At 46.3% G+C, this 19,999-nt stretch overlaps 1 protein-coding gene across 3 annotated transcripts; it reads right to left on the bottom strand.

The window, feature by feature from the left end:
* Positions 1-4,259: 4,259 nt before the first annotated feature.
* On the bottom strand, positions 4,260-14,015 carry crlf1a (cytokine receptor-like factor 1a). 3 transcript variants are annotated; one of them, XM_052488721.1, is made up of 8 exons: positions 13,785-14,015; positions 7,345-7,623; positions 6,766-6,895; positions 6,492-6,661; positions 5,577-5,809; positions 5,387-5,480; positions 4,913-5,094; positions 4,260-4,707 (listed from the first exon to the last, which is right to left on the bottom strand). In XM_052488721.1, exons 2-8 carry the CDS (start codon positions 7,619-7,621, stop codon positions 4,684-4,686), a joined length of 1,110 nt encoding a protein of 369 aa, XP_052344681.1. In that variant the 5' UTR covers positions 7,622-7,623; positions 13,785-14,015; the 3' UTR covers positions 4,260-4,683. The 3 variants fall into 3 exon arrangements, with proteins under 3 accessions (XP_052344681.1, XP_052344680.1, XP_052344679.1); XM_052488720.1 differs by lacking the exon at positions 13,785-14,015 and adding an exon at positions 10,115-10,712 and having other exon boundaries at positions 4,909-5,094; XM_052488719.1 differs by lacking the exon at positions 13,785-14,015 and adding an exon at positions 10,115-10,711.
* Between the last annotated feature and the right edge of the window lie 5,984 nt (positions 14,016-19,999).

Below are 19,999 nucleotides of genomic sequence, written 5' to 3'. Positions count from 1 at the left end.
AGATAAAGAGAGAGGGGGGGGTGAGAGAGAATGTAAAGAATGTCCAGCAACAAATGCCCACTGGGGTAATATAGTTTGATTGAACAATTTATCTGATTCTGGGAGTAGCTAGTCTAAACGACGCGTCTTGCCCTGCCTAGCATAGAGTAAGAAGGGGTACTGACGCGGCCGAACCGGGTCATCTTGGCATCGATGTGGTACTGGGGTCCTGGACTGCAATCCACGGAGACCACTGTGGAGAAGAACGCACAATAATTAATAATAATGAAGGTCAAAGGTGAATTTAAAGGTCAAACTTTAGGAAAATGTCAGCAGTATTTTCCATCGACTTCTGCTTCCTGCCCTACTAGCCTGGAGTGTGAATCCTCACGGCAACGGTGTGAATAAGGTCTACTCACCATACAAGAGAAAAAAGCAAGGAGACTGAGATTGACCTCAGAGACTTACTGTTGCTGCTCATACGTCTGTGGGAGGTGTAGGCGGGGCGACTGTGCTTGGTGCGGTCATGGTTGACGTAGCCAATGGTTGGAGGGAGAGCATAGTGACCGGGGCCTGGCCCTAGCAACAAGTAATGATGGTGATGATAATGATCATGTTTATTTTCCAGTCATGTAAAACAAAAATGTTAAAAAATCCCCATATTCCTGCTCCTCCAGTTTCTAGAGCTTCTTTATTTCACTTTTCCATTGATGTTAAAACAGAAATATGACAGTGTTGAATACTGTCCCTGTCAATTAAATTAAAGTTGTAATGTAAACATGTTGCATAACAGATGTCTTCAATAAACCTTTCTCTCTGCCAGCAATTATCGGAAGCCTCTTAACCTCCATGATATGTCGATCTCTCTCTCTATTTTCCTACCCCCTCCTCTATTCCTCTTTTACACTTTGATCTTCTGTCACTCCCAGCTAGGGTTGCCAATCCTCAGAGAATGCCTTCTCGCCCAGAGCAGTCAGTTGTGTCTGTGTGGGCAGCCCTGTGATTCGCTGGCAGCTAGAAACGCAATCACCAATCAGCACAATAATAACAAGCAGGAGAAGAGATTCGGTCTGGTTTGATCCTCTGTTCGTCCAAACATATCCTCTGTACGGGTCCTTCCTGCTTCACGTCTGTCGACAAAACTTTGTTAGACCACTTCAGTCAAAAGGTATCCCAGAATAAGTTGACAACTCTACTCCGTGCACACAGATCTCTCTCTCTCTCTTTCCTCTCTTCTTCCATCTCTTCCCTTTACTGTTTGCCGCTCTGTCACTGATTCACTCCCGGCACCATCCAGCCTCTTCAGGAAAGGCACAGCCTCAAAGGCTGAATTATAGATGGTCTTTACAAGCTGAGGAAACGTTATCTCCATTCTGCAGCCCTGGGAACACCTGAATCACCATCTCACTTCTCTTCTTAGAGTTCATGTGTCATAGAGGCGACTCCATGTCCATGTGATGAGTACACTTCCCAGGCGACTGAAGACAGGCTTTAGCTCAGCTGGTTAATAATGTTGTGGCACGCAGATGACCGAGGTTTAAACCCATTTAGTCACGCATAGACAATTAGCTACACTTTGCCCACCTGCAGCAATCGTTAGATGCCCCCTCTGTCTCTCTGGTACAGACTGTGATGCAGGAGGTACAATGCCTTGCGAAAGTATTCGGCTCCCTTGAACTTTGCGACCTTTTGCCACATTTCAGGCTTCAAACATAAAGATATAAAACTGTACTTGTTTGTGAAGAATCAACAACAAGTGGGACACAATCATGAAGTGGAACGACATTTATTGGATATTTCAAACTTTTTTAACAAATCAAAGACTGAAAAATTGGGTGTGCAAAATTATTCAGCCCCCTTAAGTTAATACTTTGTAGCTCCACCTTTTGCTGCGATTACAGCTTTAAGTCACTTGGGGTATGTCTCTATCAGTTTTGCACATCGAGAGACTGACATTTTTCCCATTCCTCCTTGCAAAACAGCTCGAGCTCAGTGAGTTGGATGGAGAGCATTTGTGAACAGCAGTTTTCAGTTCTTTCCACAGATTCTCGATTGGATTCAGGTCTGGACTTTGACTTGGCCATTCTAGCACCTGGATATGTTTATTTTTGAACCATTCCATTGTAGATTTTGCTTTATGTTTTGTCTCCGTCCCAGTCTCAGGTCTTTTTGCAGACTTCATCAGGTTTTCTTCCAGAATGGTCCTGTATTTGGCTCCATCCATCTTCCCATCTATTTGAACCATCTTCCCTGTCCCTGCTGAAGAAAAGCAGGCCCAAACCATGATGCTGCCACCACCATGTTTGACAGTGGGGATGGTGTGTTCAGGGTGATGAGCTGTGTTGCTTTTACGCCAAACATAACATTTGCATTGTTGCCAAAAAGTTCAATTTTGGTTTCATCTGACCAGAGCACCTTCTTCCACATGTTTGGTGTGTCTCCCAGGTGGCTTGTGGCAAACTTTAAACAACACTTTTTATGGATATCTTTAAGAAATGGCTTTCTTCTTGCCACAGATTTGTGCAATATACGACTGATTGTTGTCCTATGGACAGAGTCTCCCACCTCAGCTGTAGATCTCTGCAGTTCATCCAGAGTGATAATGGGCCTCTTGGCTGCATCTCTGATCAGTCTTCTCCTTGTATGAGCTGAAAGTTTAGAGGGACGGCCAGGTCTTGGTAGATTTGCAGTGGTCTGATACTCCTTCCATTTCAATATTATCGCTTGCACAGTGCTCCTTGGGATGTTTAAAGCTTGGGAAATCTTTTTGTATCCAAATCCGGCTTTAAACTTCTTCACATCAGTATCTCGGACCTGCCTGGTGTGTTCCTTGTTCTTCATAATGCTCTCTGCGCTTTTAACGGACCTCTGAGACTATCACGGTGCAGGTGCATTTATACGGAGACTTGATTACACACAGGTGGATTGTATTTATCATCATTAGTCATTTAGGTCAACATTGGATCATTCAGAGATCCTCACTGAACTTCTGGAGAGAGTTTGCTGCACTGAAAGTAAAGGGGCTGAATAATTTTGCACGCCCAATTTTTCAGTTTTTGATTTGTTAAAAAAGTTAGAAATATCCAACAAATGTCGTTCCACTTCATGATTGTGTCCCACTTGTTGTTGATTCTTCACAAAAAAATACAGGTTTATATCTTTATGTTTGAAGACCTGAAATGTGGCAAAAGGTCGCAAAGTTCAAAGGGGGCCGAATACTTTCGCAAGGCACTGTATTTCAAATCTGACCCTTCAAAGGGAGACTCAGCAATAGGATATCATCGCACATATTGGGGCAACTTCCTGCTTAACATACATACATGAACAACAACAGAATTCAGATTTACCAAGACTACCACTACTGTCTCTCCCTAATTTGCATTGCTGCTGATTCAGTAAGGAGAAATCTGACCGGCATAATGATGTCATATTGCTGAGTGTAGCTTTAAGTTACTGTATAGGATATCTTTTCATAAAGGGTGCTGGGAGGCAGAGAGGGGTAACTAACGGTTGTGGGCAGAGCCCAGACCAACAAACACGGGTTAATTATTAACAGGCACGGACTCAGGACACCCGCAGGCCACAGTAACGGGAACCTGCAGCCATGTCATCAACATCAGACAGACAACGTGGGCGTTGACCTCTAAACATGCTGGATAAACAGAGTCGGGTTGCTACCAATTATGTATCGCCACAAGCTTACCACTGTAGTGAACATGAAAATTGGACTCCTAAAATGCTCTGTCACGAAGTACTTTTAGAATAAAACAGGGTACAGGAGTCATTGGTGATGTAAGACCAGCCATGTATAAACTGGGTTAATGGAGTCATGTATAGATCACATATAGAGAACATCATTCCTGTTCCCCCAGTGTAACATCAGTAACAGAAACATGACAGGCTATAAGTGCATAGAGGAACACAGCTGTGTGTCTGGGGGTGTGTGTGTCCGGGGTGTGTGCGAGTGTGTGTGAATAGAATGACTTCCAAACTCTTTCAAACAAAACTATAATTCATAATTAAGTCAATAACATGATCACTAACCGAACATAACTTACTAACAAAACATAATAGTTTAAATAAGACAGTATTTAAATATGATAGTACAAAAATATAGATGGTGAACTGCCTCCACAGGCAAACATTAGCACTATGGTCAGGAAGTGTTCCTGGGCAGGGCCGTATGATCAGGAAAAACTCCTGACCCTACTTATTATTAAGACAGATCTCCACACTGATGCAGACAACAATGTCAGTCTATAGTCTTGTAACCCCCCCCATTGCAGACCAGGGTTCCCAAATATTGGGTCACAGACAGTTCCGATTGGGTCGTCATGGTTTAAGACTGGGATGTAACTAGAAACTAAATTACTCTGGTCCTCCGTCTCCACTGTTCCTCCCAGTATGTTAGCTTCCACTAGAGGGTGCTGTGGATCTCTAGCTTTTCAGAGCTGCCAGTATTTCCACAGTAAGAAGAAGATCACTATTCTTCAACTTCTTATTCCTCCATGTCCTGTTAAATAATTACAGCATAGCCTAGGGCTGCTGTTGTAGAGACACTGTCCCCAAAATTGTACTTATGCCCCCTTCTTCCGTCGCTGAATGGTGTATACAAAACCACAGCATTTAGGGGACACCATTTTTCACACACATGATGTTGTCTTGACTTTGTTGCTGGTTGTTTAAAGGCAGGGGGGATGCGTACTATGACTTATCCCCTTGTAGGACCTGAGAGAGAGAAAAACTAATGAGGATTTCCCTGAACAAGAAAAGCTGAACGATTCAAACATGATGATACAAATTATTCAATAAGACCTGTGTGCATGCCTGTGTGCATGCCTGTGTGCATGCCTGTGTGCATGCCTGTGTGCATGCCTGTGTGTGTGGTTGTTGTATGTGAGTGCAGGTGAGTTCTACTTAGATCCTTACCTACCTGGTTGCGTGTTTTGTGGCTCTTCTGCATCCAGACTCTCCATTGGTCGTAGAGTTTGATTGACATGCCGCCGCAGCCATACCCATGATTCCGTACCCAGCCGAAGAACTGCTTCAGCTCTCGACGTAACGTAGAATTGGAGTCTCCAGACTTGGAGTCACACGAACCTGATAATACACGCTCTGTAGGAGGGGAGAGACGGGGTTAGAGTGTGTGTGTGATTGGATGTGCATACAGTAGGTGTGTGTGTGTGTGTGTGTGTGTGTGTGTGTGTGTGTGTGTGTGTGTGTGTGTGTGTGTGTGTGTGCGTGTGCGTGTGCGTGTGCGTGTGTGTGTGTGTGTGTGTATGTGTGTGTGTGTGTGTGTGTGTGTGTGTGTGTGTGTGTGTGTGTGTGTGTGTGTGTGTGTGTGTGTGTGTGTGTGTGTGTATGTGTATGTGTATGTGTCTATGTGTGTGTGCGCGCGCGTCCTCACCACTATGAGGTGTAGAAGCAGCAGTAGGATGGCTCCATTCACTCCAGATACCAGCCCTACGAGACCCAAAGATCCCTACTGGGTTACAGCGTACCTGCATAGAACACACTGGGATTAACACATACACACGCGCGCGCACACACACACACACACACACACACACACACACGCACACACACACACGCCGTACCTGGACAAAATACACAGTACCCGGTCTCAGGCCTGCCAGACGACATGATGTCTGGTTCCCAACGTCATGCATGACCTTCCAGTCTGAGTTGTCCTCCAGTCGGTAGCGTATCTGGTACTTGGCCTGGAACAGGAAGTCTTTGAGAGCTGGGGGAGACTCCCATCGAACACTCAGATGGTCCTCCAGGTCACCCACACGACTCACACTCACACCTGACGGCGGGTCCGTCGTTACTGTGGACGGGGAGGGGAAAGAGGTAGCGTAACTCAGAACTATTTTAAAACAGAAAGATCCGTGTCAAAGAATGGTTATTTCTTTCTTCTCTGAGTGAATTGGATCTGACCGTAACAGTAAGTCATACAGCACAGGTACTGTTGTGTTATTAGTTTCAGTGTGGAAGGAAAGGAGGGAGCAGCGAGTAGTAACTCGAGTGGTGTAACGCGTCAATCGCCCACCTTCCTAACCCTGCCCCATCCGCAGGGTGTGTGTGTGTCCGTGTGTGTGTGTGTGTCCGTGTGTGTGTATGTGTGTGCCCACCCAGCATGAGTAAAAGGAAAATGAGCTCATCAAAAGGCAGGGTGTGTCTGGTCTTCCATTCTACAAAATGCCCGTCCTCCCCCATTTGTGTGTGTGTGTCCCCTTCACCCCCAAAATCCTGGGTTGGGATCTAAGTAGTAGGATGAAGTTGGTCCTAGATGTTTATCTTAGGTCAGTTTTACGATTCTCCACTTATGGTTACTGTTAGGTCTTGGGCTAGGTAAGCTGATCCTGGATATGTGCCCCAGGGCAACTTTTAACTGGGGCAGATGTAAAGCTCTAAAGCCAGAGGGTCAAAGTTCAGGCACTTACTCTCTCTCTCTGTCTGTCTCTGTCTCTCTCACACACACACACACTCGCACGTACGCACACACTCACCCACGTCTAGGATATCCAGGGTTATGACATCAGAGGTGGCTGAACCGAGCTGATTGGTGGCTTCCACCCAGATCTCATAGGGCGTGAAGAGGGCGAGGTCACGAGGTATGTAGCAAGAGTACGGCTGGGCGGCATTGTACTCCTCACATTCTCTCTCTCTGCCATACCACCTACACACGCACACACACACGCGCACACACACGTGTATTAGACACAGACTGTATTAGAATGTGTGCGTATGCGTGTGTATTAAGTGTGTGTAAGGAGTGTGTACCTGAGTTTGTATTTGAGTGTGTATTTGGTCTTGATGAAGGTCTCTCCCTGTCCTCCCGGTGCCCATCGACAGGTCAGGTCTTTGGTGTTTCTGGACCAGCAGGTTAAGTTTACTGGCTTCACTGGAGGCACTGAGGGAGAAGGTGGGTGGCGGGAGAGAGGATATATTTTAGTCCAGAATGTTCTTCTGTCTGTCTGGGGTTCAAATTCTGCGACTTTGCCAAGATTCCATCCCTTTCTGAACACAAGGTGTTGAAAAGGGACGTCACGCTGAGATGAGGGCACTGTGACAACACTGTGCTTGTGTGTGTGTGCTTGTGTGCGTGTGTCTATCAGACCTGTGTGTGCGCGTGTGTGTGTGCGCGTGTCTGTCAGATCTGTGTGTGTATGTGTGTGTGTGTCAGACTCCATGTCCAGGGAGTAGTAAAGGGAGTAATGCACCACAACATGGTGTAATAACACAGGAGTTAACAGGACTAAAGAACCTACAGTTACTCATGAGATAACACTGTTAACTTTTAGCTATGTGTGTGCGCTAGATGCTGCTGCTAGATGTGTGTGTGTGTTTTGCTTCACTTACTCCCAATGTAGAGGCAGGACCCGGCTAGAACATGTCCTCCATGGTTGTGACACACCAGGTTGTCCCCTGACCTCTGCCTAGAGGCTGGCAAGCCCGGCAGGGTGACACTGAGGGCCGTAGGGCTCAACACGCTGTAGGAAGAGCTGGGCAGCCGGCGGCCATTCAGGCTCCAGAACAGAGAGCTGGCGTGGAGGCCCAGATCAGGGCTGACTGAACATGTGGCAGTGAGGGTGGAGCCGATGGGTAGGGCTGGGTCCTGGGGGAAGATCCCAGCCATCTCTGGATGGGAGAGAGATGGGATGAGTGAATACATGGATTAAAGAATGGTTGATTGAACTATTGATTCCCAGTAAGCAGAGGGAAAGAGACAGACGAGAGGGGAAAGAGAGAGATAGATGTGTTTTTACTGATTCAATGACTCAGAAGAGAATATCTGACAAATAGGCTACTGTATTCTAGAACACAGCCGTAACTCCCAGGTCAGTAGTGAACCCAGATTTCCACTTCCATAGACCCAGAGTGTTTATCACATTGTCAGACCTCTATAAGTCTCATCCTCAAGCCACGAGTGTTGAACAGCTGCCTCAGATAATGGCGGTGTTGTGCTTTGAGGAAGCTCTTATGAAGACGTTAATTTGAACAAAATTCCTCCTCAACCACACACACACACACACACACACACACACACACACACACACACACACACACACACACACACACACACACACACACACACACACACACACACACACACACACACACACTATTTACACCAAAACACTGGCAACACTGACGCTGTAAATGTATCATCGTGGAGAGGAAGCCAGGCCGTGATTAGCAAATCAAACAACGATCCAGCTCCATAACAATCATGGTCTCACCACTGCAGTATTACAGGCCAGGCAGAGGGAATGGCCCTGAATTAAGCAGCAGAACATTCAGTCCAAAGACCTCGGCGACAGATGCAATTACACTTGTGTATTTACTCTCCTGATGGGTTCTGAAGAAGTAACTATGGGCTGTGAAATCCTATTTGTTTCTAGAAAGGAGGTCCCCTGAGGGAAGGCTGCTCATACAGATGACGGTTTAAAGGTGCAACGGTGTTTTCTTCTGGTGAGAGTGTTCTGTGCCCTGATTATACGGCTTGTACAGAATGTTTGTTTTCGTTCATGCCTGCGACTGAGCATTGATCATTTCGGCAGGGTTTTCTTTCCATCCAGGCACAGAGCCAAGATGGTGGTCCGTTAGATCAGGTGTGTTAAGTGTTTGGATGGAACAAAAGTCTGCAACACCCTGTTTGTTTCTCAGGGGTGAAAAGCATTGCTTTAAATCTAAGTAAACACACAAGCTGTCGAGCTAAAGCCCTGTATTACAGCACTGGTGTTGTGAAGATAAAAAATGGCTTCTGGTTTTAGAACCTCCTCCGTCTTCAATCCTCTGGTTTCTAAAACACTGTTTACCCTTCGCTCCTGAACGGAACAGTTCAAAGGTAGTCTGTGTTTCTGTCCGTCTACGGGACAGAGGAGCCACACGTGGAACATTTGACGGAGGCCTTGTACGTGAGTGAATTGAAACAAGAAGTCATGCAACATTTAGCCATATCGAGCCATGTGATGTTTTCTGAATGACAGTTACTTTGACTATGATGACTGAGTGGGAGTTTTCACTGGAAACGCTGACAACAAGAACAGAACAACAACTAGAGAGCATCAACATGACATGGAAAGGAAGGCGAGAGACCATTCACAAGGCAGCCTAGAGGTCTTCAGTGGTGAGAAGAGTGCTGACAACGTGTATTGCTTTGTTATGAATCTATCACTGGAGTAATGCTGGGGGGGCTGCAGTGAGTTTTGCTCTTGAACCAGCAACTCTGTGGAAAGTGCGGTGCACAATCACCTGTGCCATAAAAGTCCAAGACTTCTTGCTATAGAGGCAGTGGCTCACTACTGTCGCATACATTCGTTTCTTCATTAATCGAAACAACTGAAAATACATAAAAAGTTCATGGTTGGAAAATAATAATCTAGGCCTACGTAGTTTTATGACCTCATCTATACACACAAACTAGACTCAGACACCAAATCTAACCGACATACCTGTGATTTATTTACTTTACTTTGTATTAAACTGACGGTTAATATTCCCCGAGACCCGACCATATGATGTCACCGTCTGTAAAGCCCAGTGCTATGTGTGTTAAACAAATTATTAGCCGAACTGTTGAAATCCATCCTCTTGGGACACAGTTTTTCAATAGCATGGTCAAGAAAACCGAGATCTGTGTATAGGATTATTATTTCATCATTTCATCAAATCTACAAGGGCTAGTGATTGTTCATGGAACTGAATTTTAAAATGTATTTAGCAATATTTTGCATAAAGCAATATCGCATTATTTTACATGTCAAATGTGTTTCTTTATGAAATGCATTATAATTACGTTTAGCCTATTAATTTAATTTGAAATGTTTTGAATAATATGGTAGCCTACTAAATCTTATTGACTGCATTCAAATTACTTAATATTTACCAAACATTGTTATTTTTAGGACAACAATATTATGGATACTCCTTTCAAAATATGTAAGATTTACAATTGTTAGAGCAATTATTTTGTACACTCATTCCCTATGAAACCCGCATAAACAATACAGTTTAGCGCATAAACAAGGTTTAGGACAGTAGGCTATTATCTAACAGTAGACTATATCCTACCAAACCAGCTTTACAGACAACGTGTGTTATCACATGGAAGAGCTGCTGTACTTACGTGACGATGAGGACATAACAGCAGGAATGTACAGAATCAAGAATAATAATGACAACATTTTATGGCAACTTTTATCTTCTTTCGTTCAGTCGGTAAACTCTCCACTTTTTACGCTTATATTAATATAGTATAATTTACACAGGTTAGGAGGGGACCGCACTGGTTCAAGTCTTTCGTGCTCCGTCCAAACCTATTATTTGATCAGTTGATAGCAAACCATCTCCGGTTCTAAAGAGACCATCGGTAGTCGTGAGCTTTTCCAAACTCCGTTTAATATTCTAGTGCTTCAACTTCTGTCTGTCTGCGTCTTCACACACAAGTTCATACTTTTCAAGCTCCTCCTCTCTCTTCCCACACAGACGCCAGTCATTTTTTCTTCCTCCCAGTCTTTTCCTCTCCTTTTCAACCCCCCCACCTTCTCTTGGCCTGTGATGCGTCAAGGAGTCAGATCCATTCACTTTCACCGAATCACTCTTTCCCCCTCTTTTCTCTCTCTCCCTCCTTCTTTTCTGCCTGGGGGGCTGTTGAGTGTTGAGTCACAGAGCATTATAGGGAACTTCCTCATGATGACTTTGACTCCCACACAGTGTGTGTGTGTGTATGTGCGTGCATGCGTGTGTCTGTGTGTCTATGCGTGCATGCGTGTGTCTGTGTGTCTATGCGTGTGTCTGTGTGTCTATGCGTGCATGCGTGTGTCTGTGTGTCTATGCGTGAATGTGTGTGTCTGTGTGTCTATGCGTGCATGCTTGTGTCTGTGTGTCTATGCGTGCATGCGTGTGTCTGTGTGTCTATGCGTGCATGCGTGTGTCTGTGTGTCTATGCGTGCATGCGTGTGTCTGTGTGTCTATGCGTGTGTCTGTGTGTCTATGCGTGCATGCGTGTGTCTGTGTGTCTATGCGTGTGTCTGTGTGTCTATGCGTGCATGCGTGTGTCTGTGTGTCTATGCGTGTGTCTGTGTGTCTATGCGTGCATGCGTGTGTCTGTGTGTCTATGCGTGTGTGTGTTTGTGCGTGCATGCGTGTGATATCTGAGATGGTTTGGTGGTTGGGTTTGTGTTTGTGTTTGTTTTGATGTTATGGTGACAGGTGGTGAAAGGGATGTATTGTAGTATCTTGCATAACCCATATATATACCCAATGCCTTGGGCTGCAGGGAACAATACATATTATGTCTTACAGTAGTATATTTTTCTCACTGAGTGAGTCTACACCCCCCCCCCCCACCAACTAGCTGAGATTGGAACTTGTCACTTCTCCCAATTATATTAAATATTTCATCAATATTTTTTCATCGGTCATTCCTTCCTTGAATTCTTCTTTAATTCCTACTTTCCTTCCCTTTGACGTAATCACTGATTTGACATTGTAGGATTGGTGAGAGTGGGTGTCATCTGATGCTTTGGATAACTCACTAGATGTCTTAATTCACATGAGCGAGACAGTGAGGTAAGGTAGACTACAGTCACAACATCCAGTCTACTCAATCATACTGCATTATCTTGTAGGATTAAAAAAAACACTTCAAGTTGAACATCTCAATGGGCACTATGACTAATGTCTGAAGTTGGCATCCCCCTCTCTTTCTTTCTCTCAGTCGTTCTCGCGGTCTCTCTCTTCCCCTCTCATCCTCTCTCTCTCTTGCTTTCTCTCTTTCTCCCCCTCTCTTCTTTGAGTCAGTTAGTGTAACAAAGACTGAGAATGTTAACTGATTCAGAGGCAAATGTCCCACAATGCCATGCTTTCTCTTGGCTCCGGGAGGCGCCCGTTGTTCCCGAGGTGATTCCCGCTCGTGGTGTGGCGACTGTGTCCGGGCATCCCGTAAGTGTGAAGAAAAGATTTGAATGAACAAGAAAACCCTGTGTTGTGTCACTTATAAGCCACTCTAAGACTGTAAGAATGAAACTGATTTGCTAAAGGGGGGTCGATTGATCTGAAGGGACTGAAAGGAGAATGTTTGTCATCAATGCAAAAAAAAAGGGTCTGTTAGTTGGCACACACACACACACGCACGCATGCACACACACACACACACGCACGCACGCACGCACGCACGACACACACACACACACACACACACACACACACACACACACACACACACACACACACACACACACACACACACACACACACACACACACACTGAGAGTAAGATGGTTCTGGATCTGTGACTGACTGCCTACAACCATGCTGAAACATTGAGGAGGACAGGATGGAGATGGTTCAATCCAGCACTACTGTAACAGACATGGGAAGACAGGCTTATTCCCTTTAAACCAGACCACGCTGATGGGAACATGGGCCTATGGCAAAACCATGTGGCTGAAAACAAGTGGCTTAACCCTGTGAGACCCACGGTTGCAAAAATGCAACGCTGCCTGAATTGCATCACGTAAACTACACAATGATGTCAAACACTACCTAGTGCATCTCCTTAGACCCAGATTCATGTCGTACTAGTATTTGTTATGTCAGTATGATTATTGTGGTATCAGTAGCCTCTGAAACACTAGAAACCTGTCCTCTCATCTGAGACCACACTGGTCCCCTGCACAAGCATAGTGTATGTTGGTAGCCATCCATGCAAGTACATCACTTGAAATAAAACAAATGATGTGTTCTGATTATGTAAAAAATTAAAATAAATCCAGAAATCAACATTCTGAGCCAGAGCTAGAGGTCGTTTTGTAAATGATGCAAAAACGCAACATTGGGCTTAAATGGTTGCAAAACTGAGAGATTGTTTCTCTTCCAAATTCTACAAATATGGACAATCAAAAACTGCAATAGTTACTTGGATGTTCCTTCTACACATCAAAAGAACAGGCAAAAAAAGGTGTGGTTTATGAGGTCAAGATTCTGCCATCGACAACCATTCATTTTGTTGTAAAGGAGCAAGATAGTTCATCCAGAAAGGACAACTAACTAAAGCAGGTTAGATGTTCTTCATACATAGAAATAACATGAAATAGTTGATCCTTTCAAAAATATATGTTCGAATTAGCTATTTTAGACGAAATGACTTCATTTCAGATTCATATACCATTTGACATTTTACATCACATGTTAATGTTTTGGATTCATTTTGATGTGATTTTTATAGATTTTTCTTAACGTAAAGTTTTCATACATTGAAGTCCAATGTGGCTTTTTGCAAAGTTTCCAGAAAATTGTTCTATAAACTTGAAATTCAAAAATGTGATTATTTTCATATCGGGGGCCTATTACAAGTATTTCTGAAGGGGAATAACATGCTTTCCTCATTTGGTTCTATGCTTGTGTCTCACAGGGGAAAGATGATTCCATTAAGGGGCACATCAAAAATGAATCCAGTACTGTAGATTCCAGTACAATAGAATAGAATAGATTGTGACGATACGTGTATTATTCTCCTCTGATTACGGACCCTGCTGGAGGTTTTAGCAGAGGTTACAGTTAGAGCCCTCTAATCAGGACTGGGAACCACTCCAACTCTATCTGAGTACGAGATGATGTACCAGGGGAGAGATAGAAAGAACAGGAGGGAGGAAGAAAGAGCCATGGAGCAAGAAAGTGTGGGGGATAGAGAGACAAAGAGTTGGAGAGAGAAGGGGAGAGACAGAAAGAGAGAGAGAGAGAGAGAGAGAGGTAATCAGAGAAAAGCAGAGAGAGATCATTTCCTCTCAACATACCTAGAGGCAGCCCCAGAGGTCCAATCCTGCCTGATTAGGAGAAGAGTGTTGTTTGAAGACCATTAGTACCTGGTTATGAAGCCGTTCCATCCAGAGACACAAAGCAGGGCTACTCCTTTCTGAGGAATTCAGAGGGATTGTGCATATGTGTGGGGATTATACCCCCGATAAAGGAGAGAACCAATCAGACTGTCATTCCTCCTCCTCACATAGAGAGAGAGAGAGAGTCTCTCTCTCTTTCTCAATGGTTTCCCTGAAATAATTCATGACAGATGTATGTCAACCTCTTTCTTCTCCCTCTCTCTGTCTGTCTCTCTTATGGCAGGGTCTCCAAAACATGCCAACGTAACTTATGTTTCTCCCTCTCTGTCTCCCTACGTCTCTCTCTCACCCTCTCTCCCTCAGTTCCCATCTGGACCCAATGTGTTGGTTACTCTATGCCATCAACAATAAAAAATAAAAAAACACTACATTGAGGAGAAGGAGATCAAGGTTTTGTCTGTAAATCCCTCTGGTTTTATGGCCTGAATTACAAGTACATGTGAAGTGCGTGTTCATTTGAACTAGCTGGGATGGATAGATTGGATACTGGCTGGATATTGGCTTTCACCCGTAGGCTACTCCCCAACCCAATAATGTGGAGCTACAGTACGACTGAGAGGGCCTGCTGCTCCATTTCTATCCATTGGAGGGCAGTACCTACAAGCTTGTACTGTATGTATCAATGGCTGTATATGTAAGCAATAAGACCCGAGGGGGTGTGGTATATGGCCAATATACCACGGCTAAGGGTTTTTCTTATGCACGATGTAACGCGGAGTGCCTGGACACAGCCCTTAGCCGTCGTATAACGGCCATATATCACAAACCCCCGAGGTGCCTTATTTCTATTATAAACTGTTTACCAATGTAATTAGAGATGAAAAAATAAGTGTTTCATCATACCCATGGTATATGGTCTGATATACCACGGCTGTCAGCCAATCAGCATTCAGGGCTCGAACCACTCCAGTTTCAACTGTTCGGCCTTATTATTATTCGACCATGCTGGTCATTTATGAACATTTGAACATCTTGGCCATGTTCTGTTATAATCTCCACCCGGCACAGCCAGAAGAGGACTGGCCACCCCACATATGCTCTCTCTAATTCTCTATTTCTTTCTCTCTCTCGGAGGACCTGAGCCCTAGGACCATGCCCCAGGACTACCTGACATGATGACTCCTTGCTGTCCCCAGTCCACCTGACTGTGCTGCTGCTCCAGTTTCAACTGTTCTGCCTTATTATTATTCGACCATGCTGGTCATTTATGAACATTTGAACATCTTGGCCATGTTCTGTTATAATCTCCACCCGGCACAGCCAGAAGAGGACTGGCCACCCCACATAGCCTGGTTCCTCTCTAGGTTTCTTCCTAGGTTTGGGCCTTTCTAGGGAGTTTTTCCTAGCCACCGTGCTTCTATACCTGCATTGCTTGCTGTTTGGGGTTTTAGGCTGGGTTTCTGTACAGCACTTTGAGATATCAGCTGATGTACGAAGGGCTATATAAATACATTTGATTTGATTTGAGTTGATATAACATATCATATATTTTTGCATATCCCAACTCCCCCTGAAACACCCGCAGGGAGTCAGGTCAAGGACAGGGTCGCCATTGTACAGTGCCTAATTTTCATATTAGGTTATCAAATATATATAATAATATTACATTTACATTTACATTTAAGTCATTTAGCAGATGCTCTTATCCAGAGCGACTTACAAATTGGTGCATTCACCTTATGACATCCAGTGGAACAGTCACTTTACAATAGTGCATCTAAATCTTAAAAGGGGGGTGAGAAGGATTACTTATCCTATCCTAGGTATTCCTTAAAGAGGTGGGGTTTCAGGTGTGTCCGGAAGGTGGTGATTGACTCCGCTGTCCTGGCGTCGTGAGGGAGTTTGTTCCACCATTGGGGGGGCCAGAGCAGCGAACAGTTTTGACTGGGCTGAGCGGGAACTGTGCTTCCTCAGTGGTAGGGAGGCGAGCAGGCCAGAGGTGGATGAGCGCAGTGCCCTTGTTTGGGTGTAGGGCCTGATCAGAGCCTGGAGGTACTGAGGTGCCGTTCCCCTCACAGCTCCGTAGGCAAGCACCATGTGTAGCGGATGCGAGCTTCAACTGGAAGCCAGTGGAGAGAGCGGAGGAGCGGGGTGACGTGAGAGAACTTGGGAAGGTTGAACACCAGACGGGCTGCGGCGTTCTGGATGAGTTGTAGGGGTTTAATGGCACAGGCAGGGAGCCCAGCCAACAGCGAGTTGCAGTAATCCAGACGGGAGATGACAAGTGCCTGGATTAGGACCTGCGCCGCTTCCTGTGTGAGGCAGGGTCGTACTCTGCGGATGTTGTAGAGCATGAACCTACAGGAACGGGCCACCGCCTTGATGTTAGTTGAGAACGACAGGGTGTTGTCCAGGATCACGCCAAGGTTCTTAGCGCTCTGGGAGGAGGACACAATGGAGTTGTCAACCGTGATGGCGAGATCATGGAACAGGCAGTCCTTCCCCGGGAGGAAGAGCAGCTCCGTCTTGCCGAGGTTCAGCTTGAGGTGGTGATCCGTCATCCACACTGATATGTCTGCCAGACATGCAGAGATGCGATTCGCCACCTGGTCATCAGAAGGGGGAAAGGAGAAGATTAATTGTGTGTCGTCTGCATAGCAATGATAGGAGAGACCATGTGAGGTTATGACAGAGCCAAGTGACTTGGTGTATAGCGAGAATAGGAGAGGGCCTAGAACAGAGCCCTGGGGGACACCAGTGGTGAGAGCGCGTGGTGAGGAGACAGATTCTCGCCACGCCACCTGGTAGGAGCGACCTGTCAGGTAGGACGCAATCCAAGCGTGGGCCGCGCCGGAGATGCCCAACTCGGAGAGGGTGGAGAGGAGGATCTGATGGTTCACAGTATCGAAGGCAGCCGATAGGTCTAGAAGGATGAGAGCAGAGGAGAGAGAGTTAGCTTTAGCGGTGCGGAGCGCCTCCGTGATACAGAGAAGAGCAGTCTCAGTTGAATGACTAGTCTTGAAACCTGACTGATTTGGATCAAGAAGGTCATTCTGAGAGAGATAGCGGGAGAGCTGGCCAAGGACGGCACGTTCAAGAGTTTTGGAGAGAAAAGAAAGAAGGGATACTGGTCTGTAGTTGTTGACATCAGAGGGATCGAGTGTAGGTTTTTTCAGAAGGGGTGCAACTCTCGCTCTCTTGAAGACGGAAGGGACGTAGCCAGCAGTCAGGGATGAGTTGATGAGCGAGGTGAGGTAAGGGAGAAGGTCTCCGGAAATGGTCTGGAGAAGAGAGGAGGGGATAGGGTCAAGCGGGCAGGTTGTTGGGCGGCCGGCCGTCACAAGACGCGAGATTTCATCTGGAGAGAGAGGGAGAAAGAGGTCAGAGCACAGGGTAGGGCAGTGTGAGCAGAACCAGCGGTGTCGTTTGACTTAGCAAACGAGGATCGGATGTCGTCGACCTTCTTTTCAAAATGGTTGACGAAGTCATCTGCAGAGAGGGAGGAGGGGGGAGGAGGATTCAGGAGAGAGGAGAAGGTGGCAAAGAGCTTCCTAGGGTTAGAGGCAGAAGCTTGGAATTTAGAGTGGTAGAAAGTGGCTTTAGCAGCAGAGACAGAAGAGGAAAATGTAGAGAGGAGGGAGCGAAAGGATGCCAGGTCCGCAGGGGGCGAGTTTTCCTCCATTTCCGCTCGGCTGCCCGGAGCCCTGTTCTGTGAGCTCGCAATGAGTCGTCGAGCCACGGAGCGGGAGGGAGGACCGAGCCGGCCTGGAGGATAGGGGGCATAGAGAGTCAAAGGATGCAGAAAGGGAGGAGAGGAGGGTTGAGGAGGCACAATCAGGAGATAGGTTGGAGAAGGTTTGAGCAGAGGGAAGAGATGATAGGATGGAAGAGGAGAGAGTAGCGGGGGAGAGAGAGCGAAGGTTGGGACGGCGCGATACCATCCGAGTAGGGGCAGTGTGGGAAGTGTTGGATGAGAGCGAGAGGGAAAAGGATACAAGGTAGTGGTCGGAGACTTGGAGGAGTTGCAATGAGGTTAGTGGAAGAACAGCATCTAGTAAAGATGAGGTCGAGCGTATTGCCTGCCTTGTGAGTAGGGGGGGAAGGTGAGAGGGTGAGGTCAAAAGAGGAGAGGAGTGGACAGAAGGAGGCAGAGAGGAATGAGTCAAAGGTAGACGTGGGGAGGTTAAAGTCGCCCAGAACTGTGAGAGGTGAGCTGTCCTCAGGAAAGGAGCTTATCAAGGCATCAAGCTCATTGATGAACTCTCCGAGGGAACCTGGAGGGCGATAAATGATAAGGATGTTAAGCTTGAAAGGGCTGGTAACTGTGACAGCATGGAATTCAAAGGAGGCGATAGACCGATGGGTAAGGGGAGAAAGAGAGAATGACCACTTGGGAGAGATGAGGATCCCGGTGCCACCACCCCGCTGACCAGAAGCTCTCGGGGTGTGCGAGAACACGTGGGCGGACGAAAGAGAGCAGTAGGAGTGGCAGTGTTATCTGTGGTGATCCATGTTTCCGTCAGTGCCAAGAAGTCGAGGGACTGGAGGGAGGCATAGGCTGAGATGAACTCTGCCTTGTTGGCCGCAGATCGGCAGTTCCAGAGGCTACCGGAGACCTGGAACTCCACGTGGGTCGTGCGTGCTGGGACCACCAGATTAGGGTGGCCGCGGCCACGCGGAGTGGAGCGTTTGTATGGTCTGTGCAGAGAGGAGAGAACAGGGATAGACAGACACATAGTTGACAGGCTACAGAAGAGGCTACGCTAATGCAAGGAGATTGGAATGACAAGTGGACTACACGTCTCGAATGTTCAGAAAGTTAAGCTTACGTAGCAAGAATCTTATTGACTAAAATGATTAAAATGATACAGTACTGCTGAAGTAGGCTAGCTGGCAGTGGCTGCGTATATAATAATCTTCTATCATTTCCCCTTTCCCCTCTGCTACAGCCTCTGTGAAAATCACCACTGATTCTGCTGTCTCTCAGGGCACTGCCAGTTCTACTACAGCCTCTGTGAAAATCACCACTGCTTCTGCTGTCTCTCAGGGCACTGCCAGTTCTACTACAGCCTCTGTGAAAATCACCACTGCTTCTGCTGTCTATCAGGGCACTGCCAGTTCTACTACAGCTTCTGTAAGTGCTCTTCTCTGCTACAGCCTCTAAGACAACTCAGAACATTTCTTAACTAATATCATTACAACCATAAAAACATGGCAGTAACAAAACTGTATCAGTGTAACGGTTCTGTAACGACAGACGCTGGGCGACGAAAAGCAAGTACAGGGTGTAGATTTAATAGTAAATAGACATGAAACAAAACAAGAACAGCGTCTGGACAGGAGAAACATCGATGCTGACTCGGGAGTGAAACGGAGGAAGTGACAGATGTACGGAAGGTAAAGGACATGATGGAGTCTAGGTGAGTACCATAATTAAGCACAGGTGCATGTAACGATGGTGGCAGGTGTGCGTAATGAGTGAACTGGTGACCTCGAGCACCGAAGAGGGGGAGTGGGAGCACGTAACAATCAGTGTTTTGATATGATGACGATATTGTGAGTAATCAGATTCATCTATTTTTGTCTTGTTTCATTTTCAGGAGAGCTGATTGGTGTGGATTGGACTACCTGCTGTGGATTGGACTACCTGCTCAGGCAGACTGGGAAGGCCATGCAGGACATGGGCCCTGAGTCGGAGGAGACTGATTTTGAGGACTATGCAATGGACCTCACAGTTGGTAGTCTTCTGGATGACTTCACTACCACACCACTACTGACTTCTCTGCTGCGTGCCCCACCCAGGCTGCTCACCACTACAGTCCAACCTGCTGCGTGCCCCACCCAGGCTGCTCACCACTACAGTCCAACCTGCTGCGTGCCCCACCCAGGCTGCTCCCACTACAGTCCAACCTGCTGCGTGCCCCACCCAGGCTGCTCACCACTACAGTCCAACCTGCTGCGTGCCCCACCCAGGCTGCTCACCACTACAGTCCAACCTGCTGCGTGCCCCACCCAAATCAAATCAAATCAAATGTATTTATATAGCCCTTCGTACATCAGCTGATATCTCAAAGTGCTGTACAGAAACCCAGCCTAAAACCCCAAACAGCAAACAATGCAGGTGTAAAAGCACGGTGGCTAGGAAAAACTCCCTAGAAAGGCCAAAACCTAGG

This window comes from Oncorhynchus keta, chromosome 30 (assembly GCF_023373465.1).
Source record: "Oncorhynchus keta strain PuntledgeMale-10-30-2019 chromosome 30, Oket_V2, whole genome shotgun sequence".
Classification (NCBI taxonomy): Eukaryota; Metazoa; Chordata; class Actinopteri; order Salmoniformes; family Salmonidae; genus Oncorhynchus; species Oncorhynchus keta.
The sequence above is the reverse complement of the archived record's forward strand: the minus strand, read 5'-3'. Positions and strand labels throughout refer to the sequence as shown.

What these genes read in the sequence shown, in the direction of transcription:
- crlf1a (XM_052488719.1), bottom strand. Translation starts at nt 10,172, where the DNA reads ATGTTGTCATTATTATTCTTGATTCTGTACATTCCTGCTGTTATGTCC. An exon ending in GTCCTGCCTCTACATTGGGA is followed by an intron (nt 6,896 to 7,344) that starts GTAAGTGAAGCA and finishes CTTCTCCCTCAG; the next exon opens with TGCCTCCAGTGAAGCCAGTA. An exon ending in GCCACAAAACACGCAACCAG is followed by an intron (nt 4,708 to 4,912) that starts GTAGGTAAGGAT and finishes TCTCTCTCTCAG; the next exon opens with GTCCTACAAGGGGATAAGTC.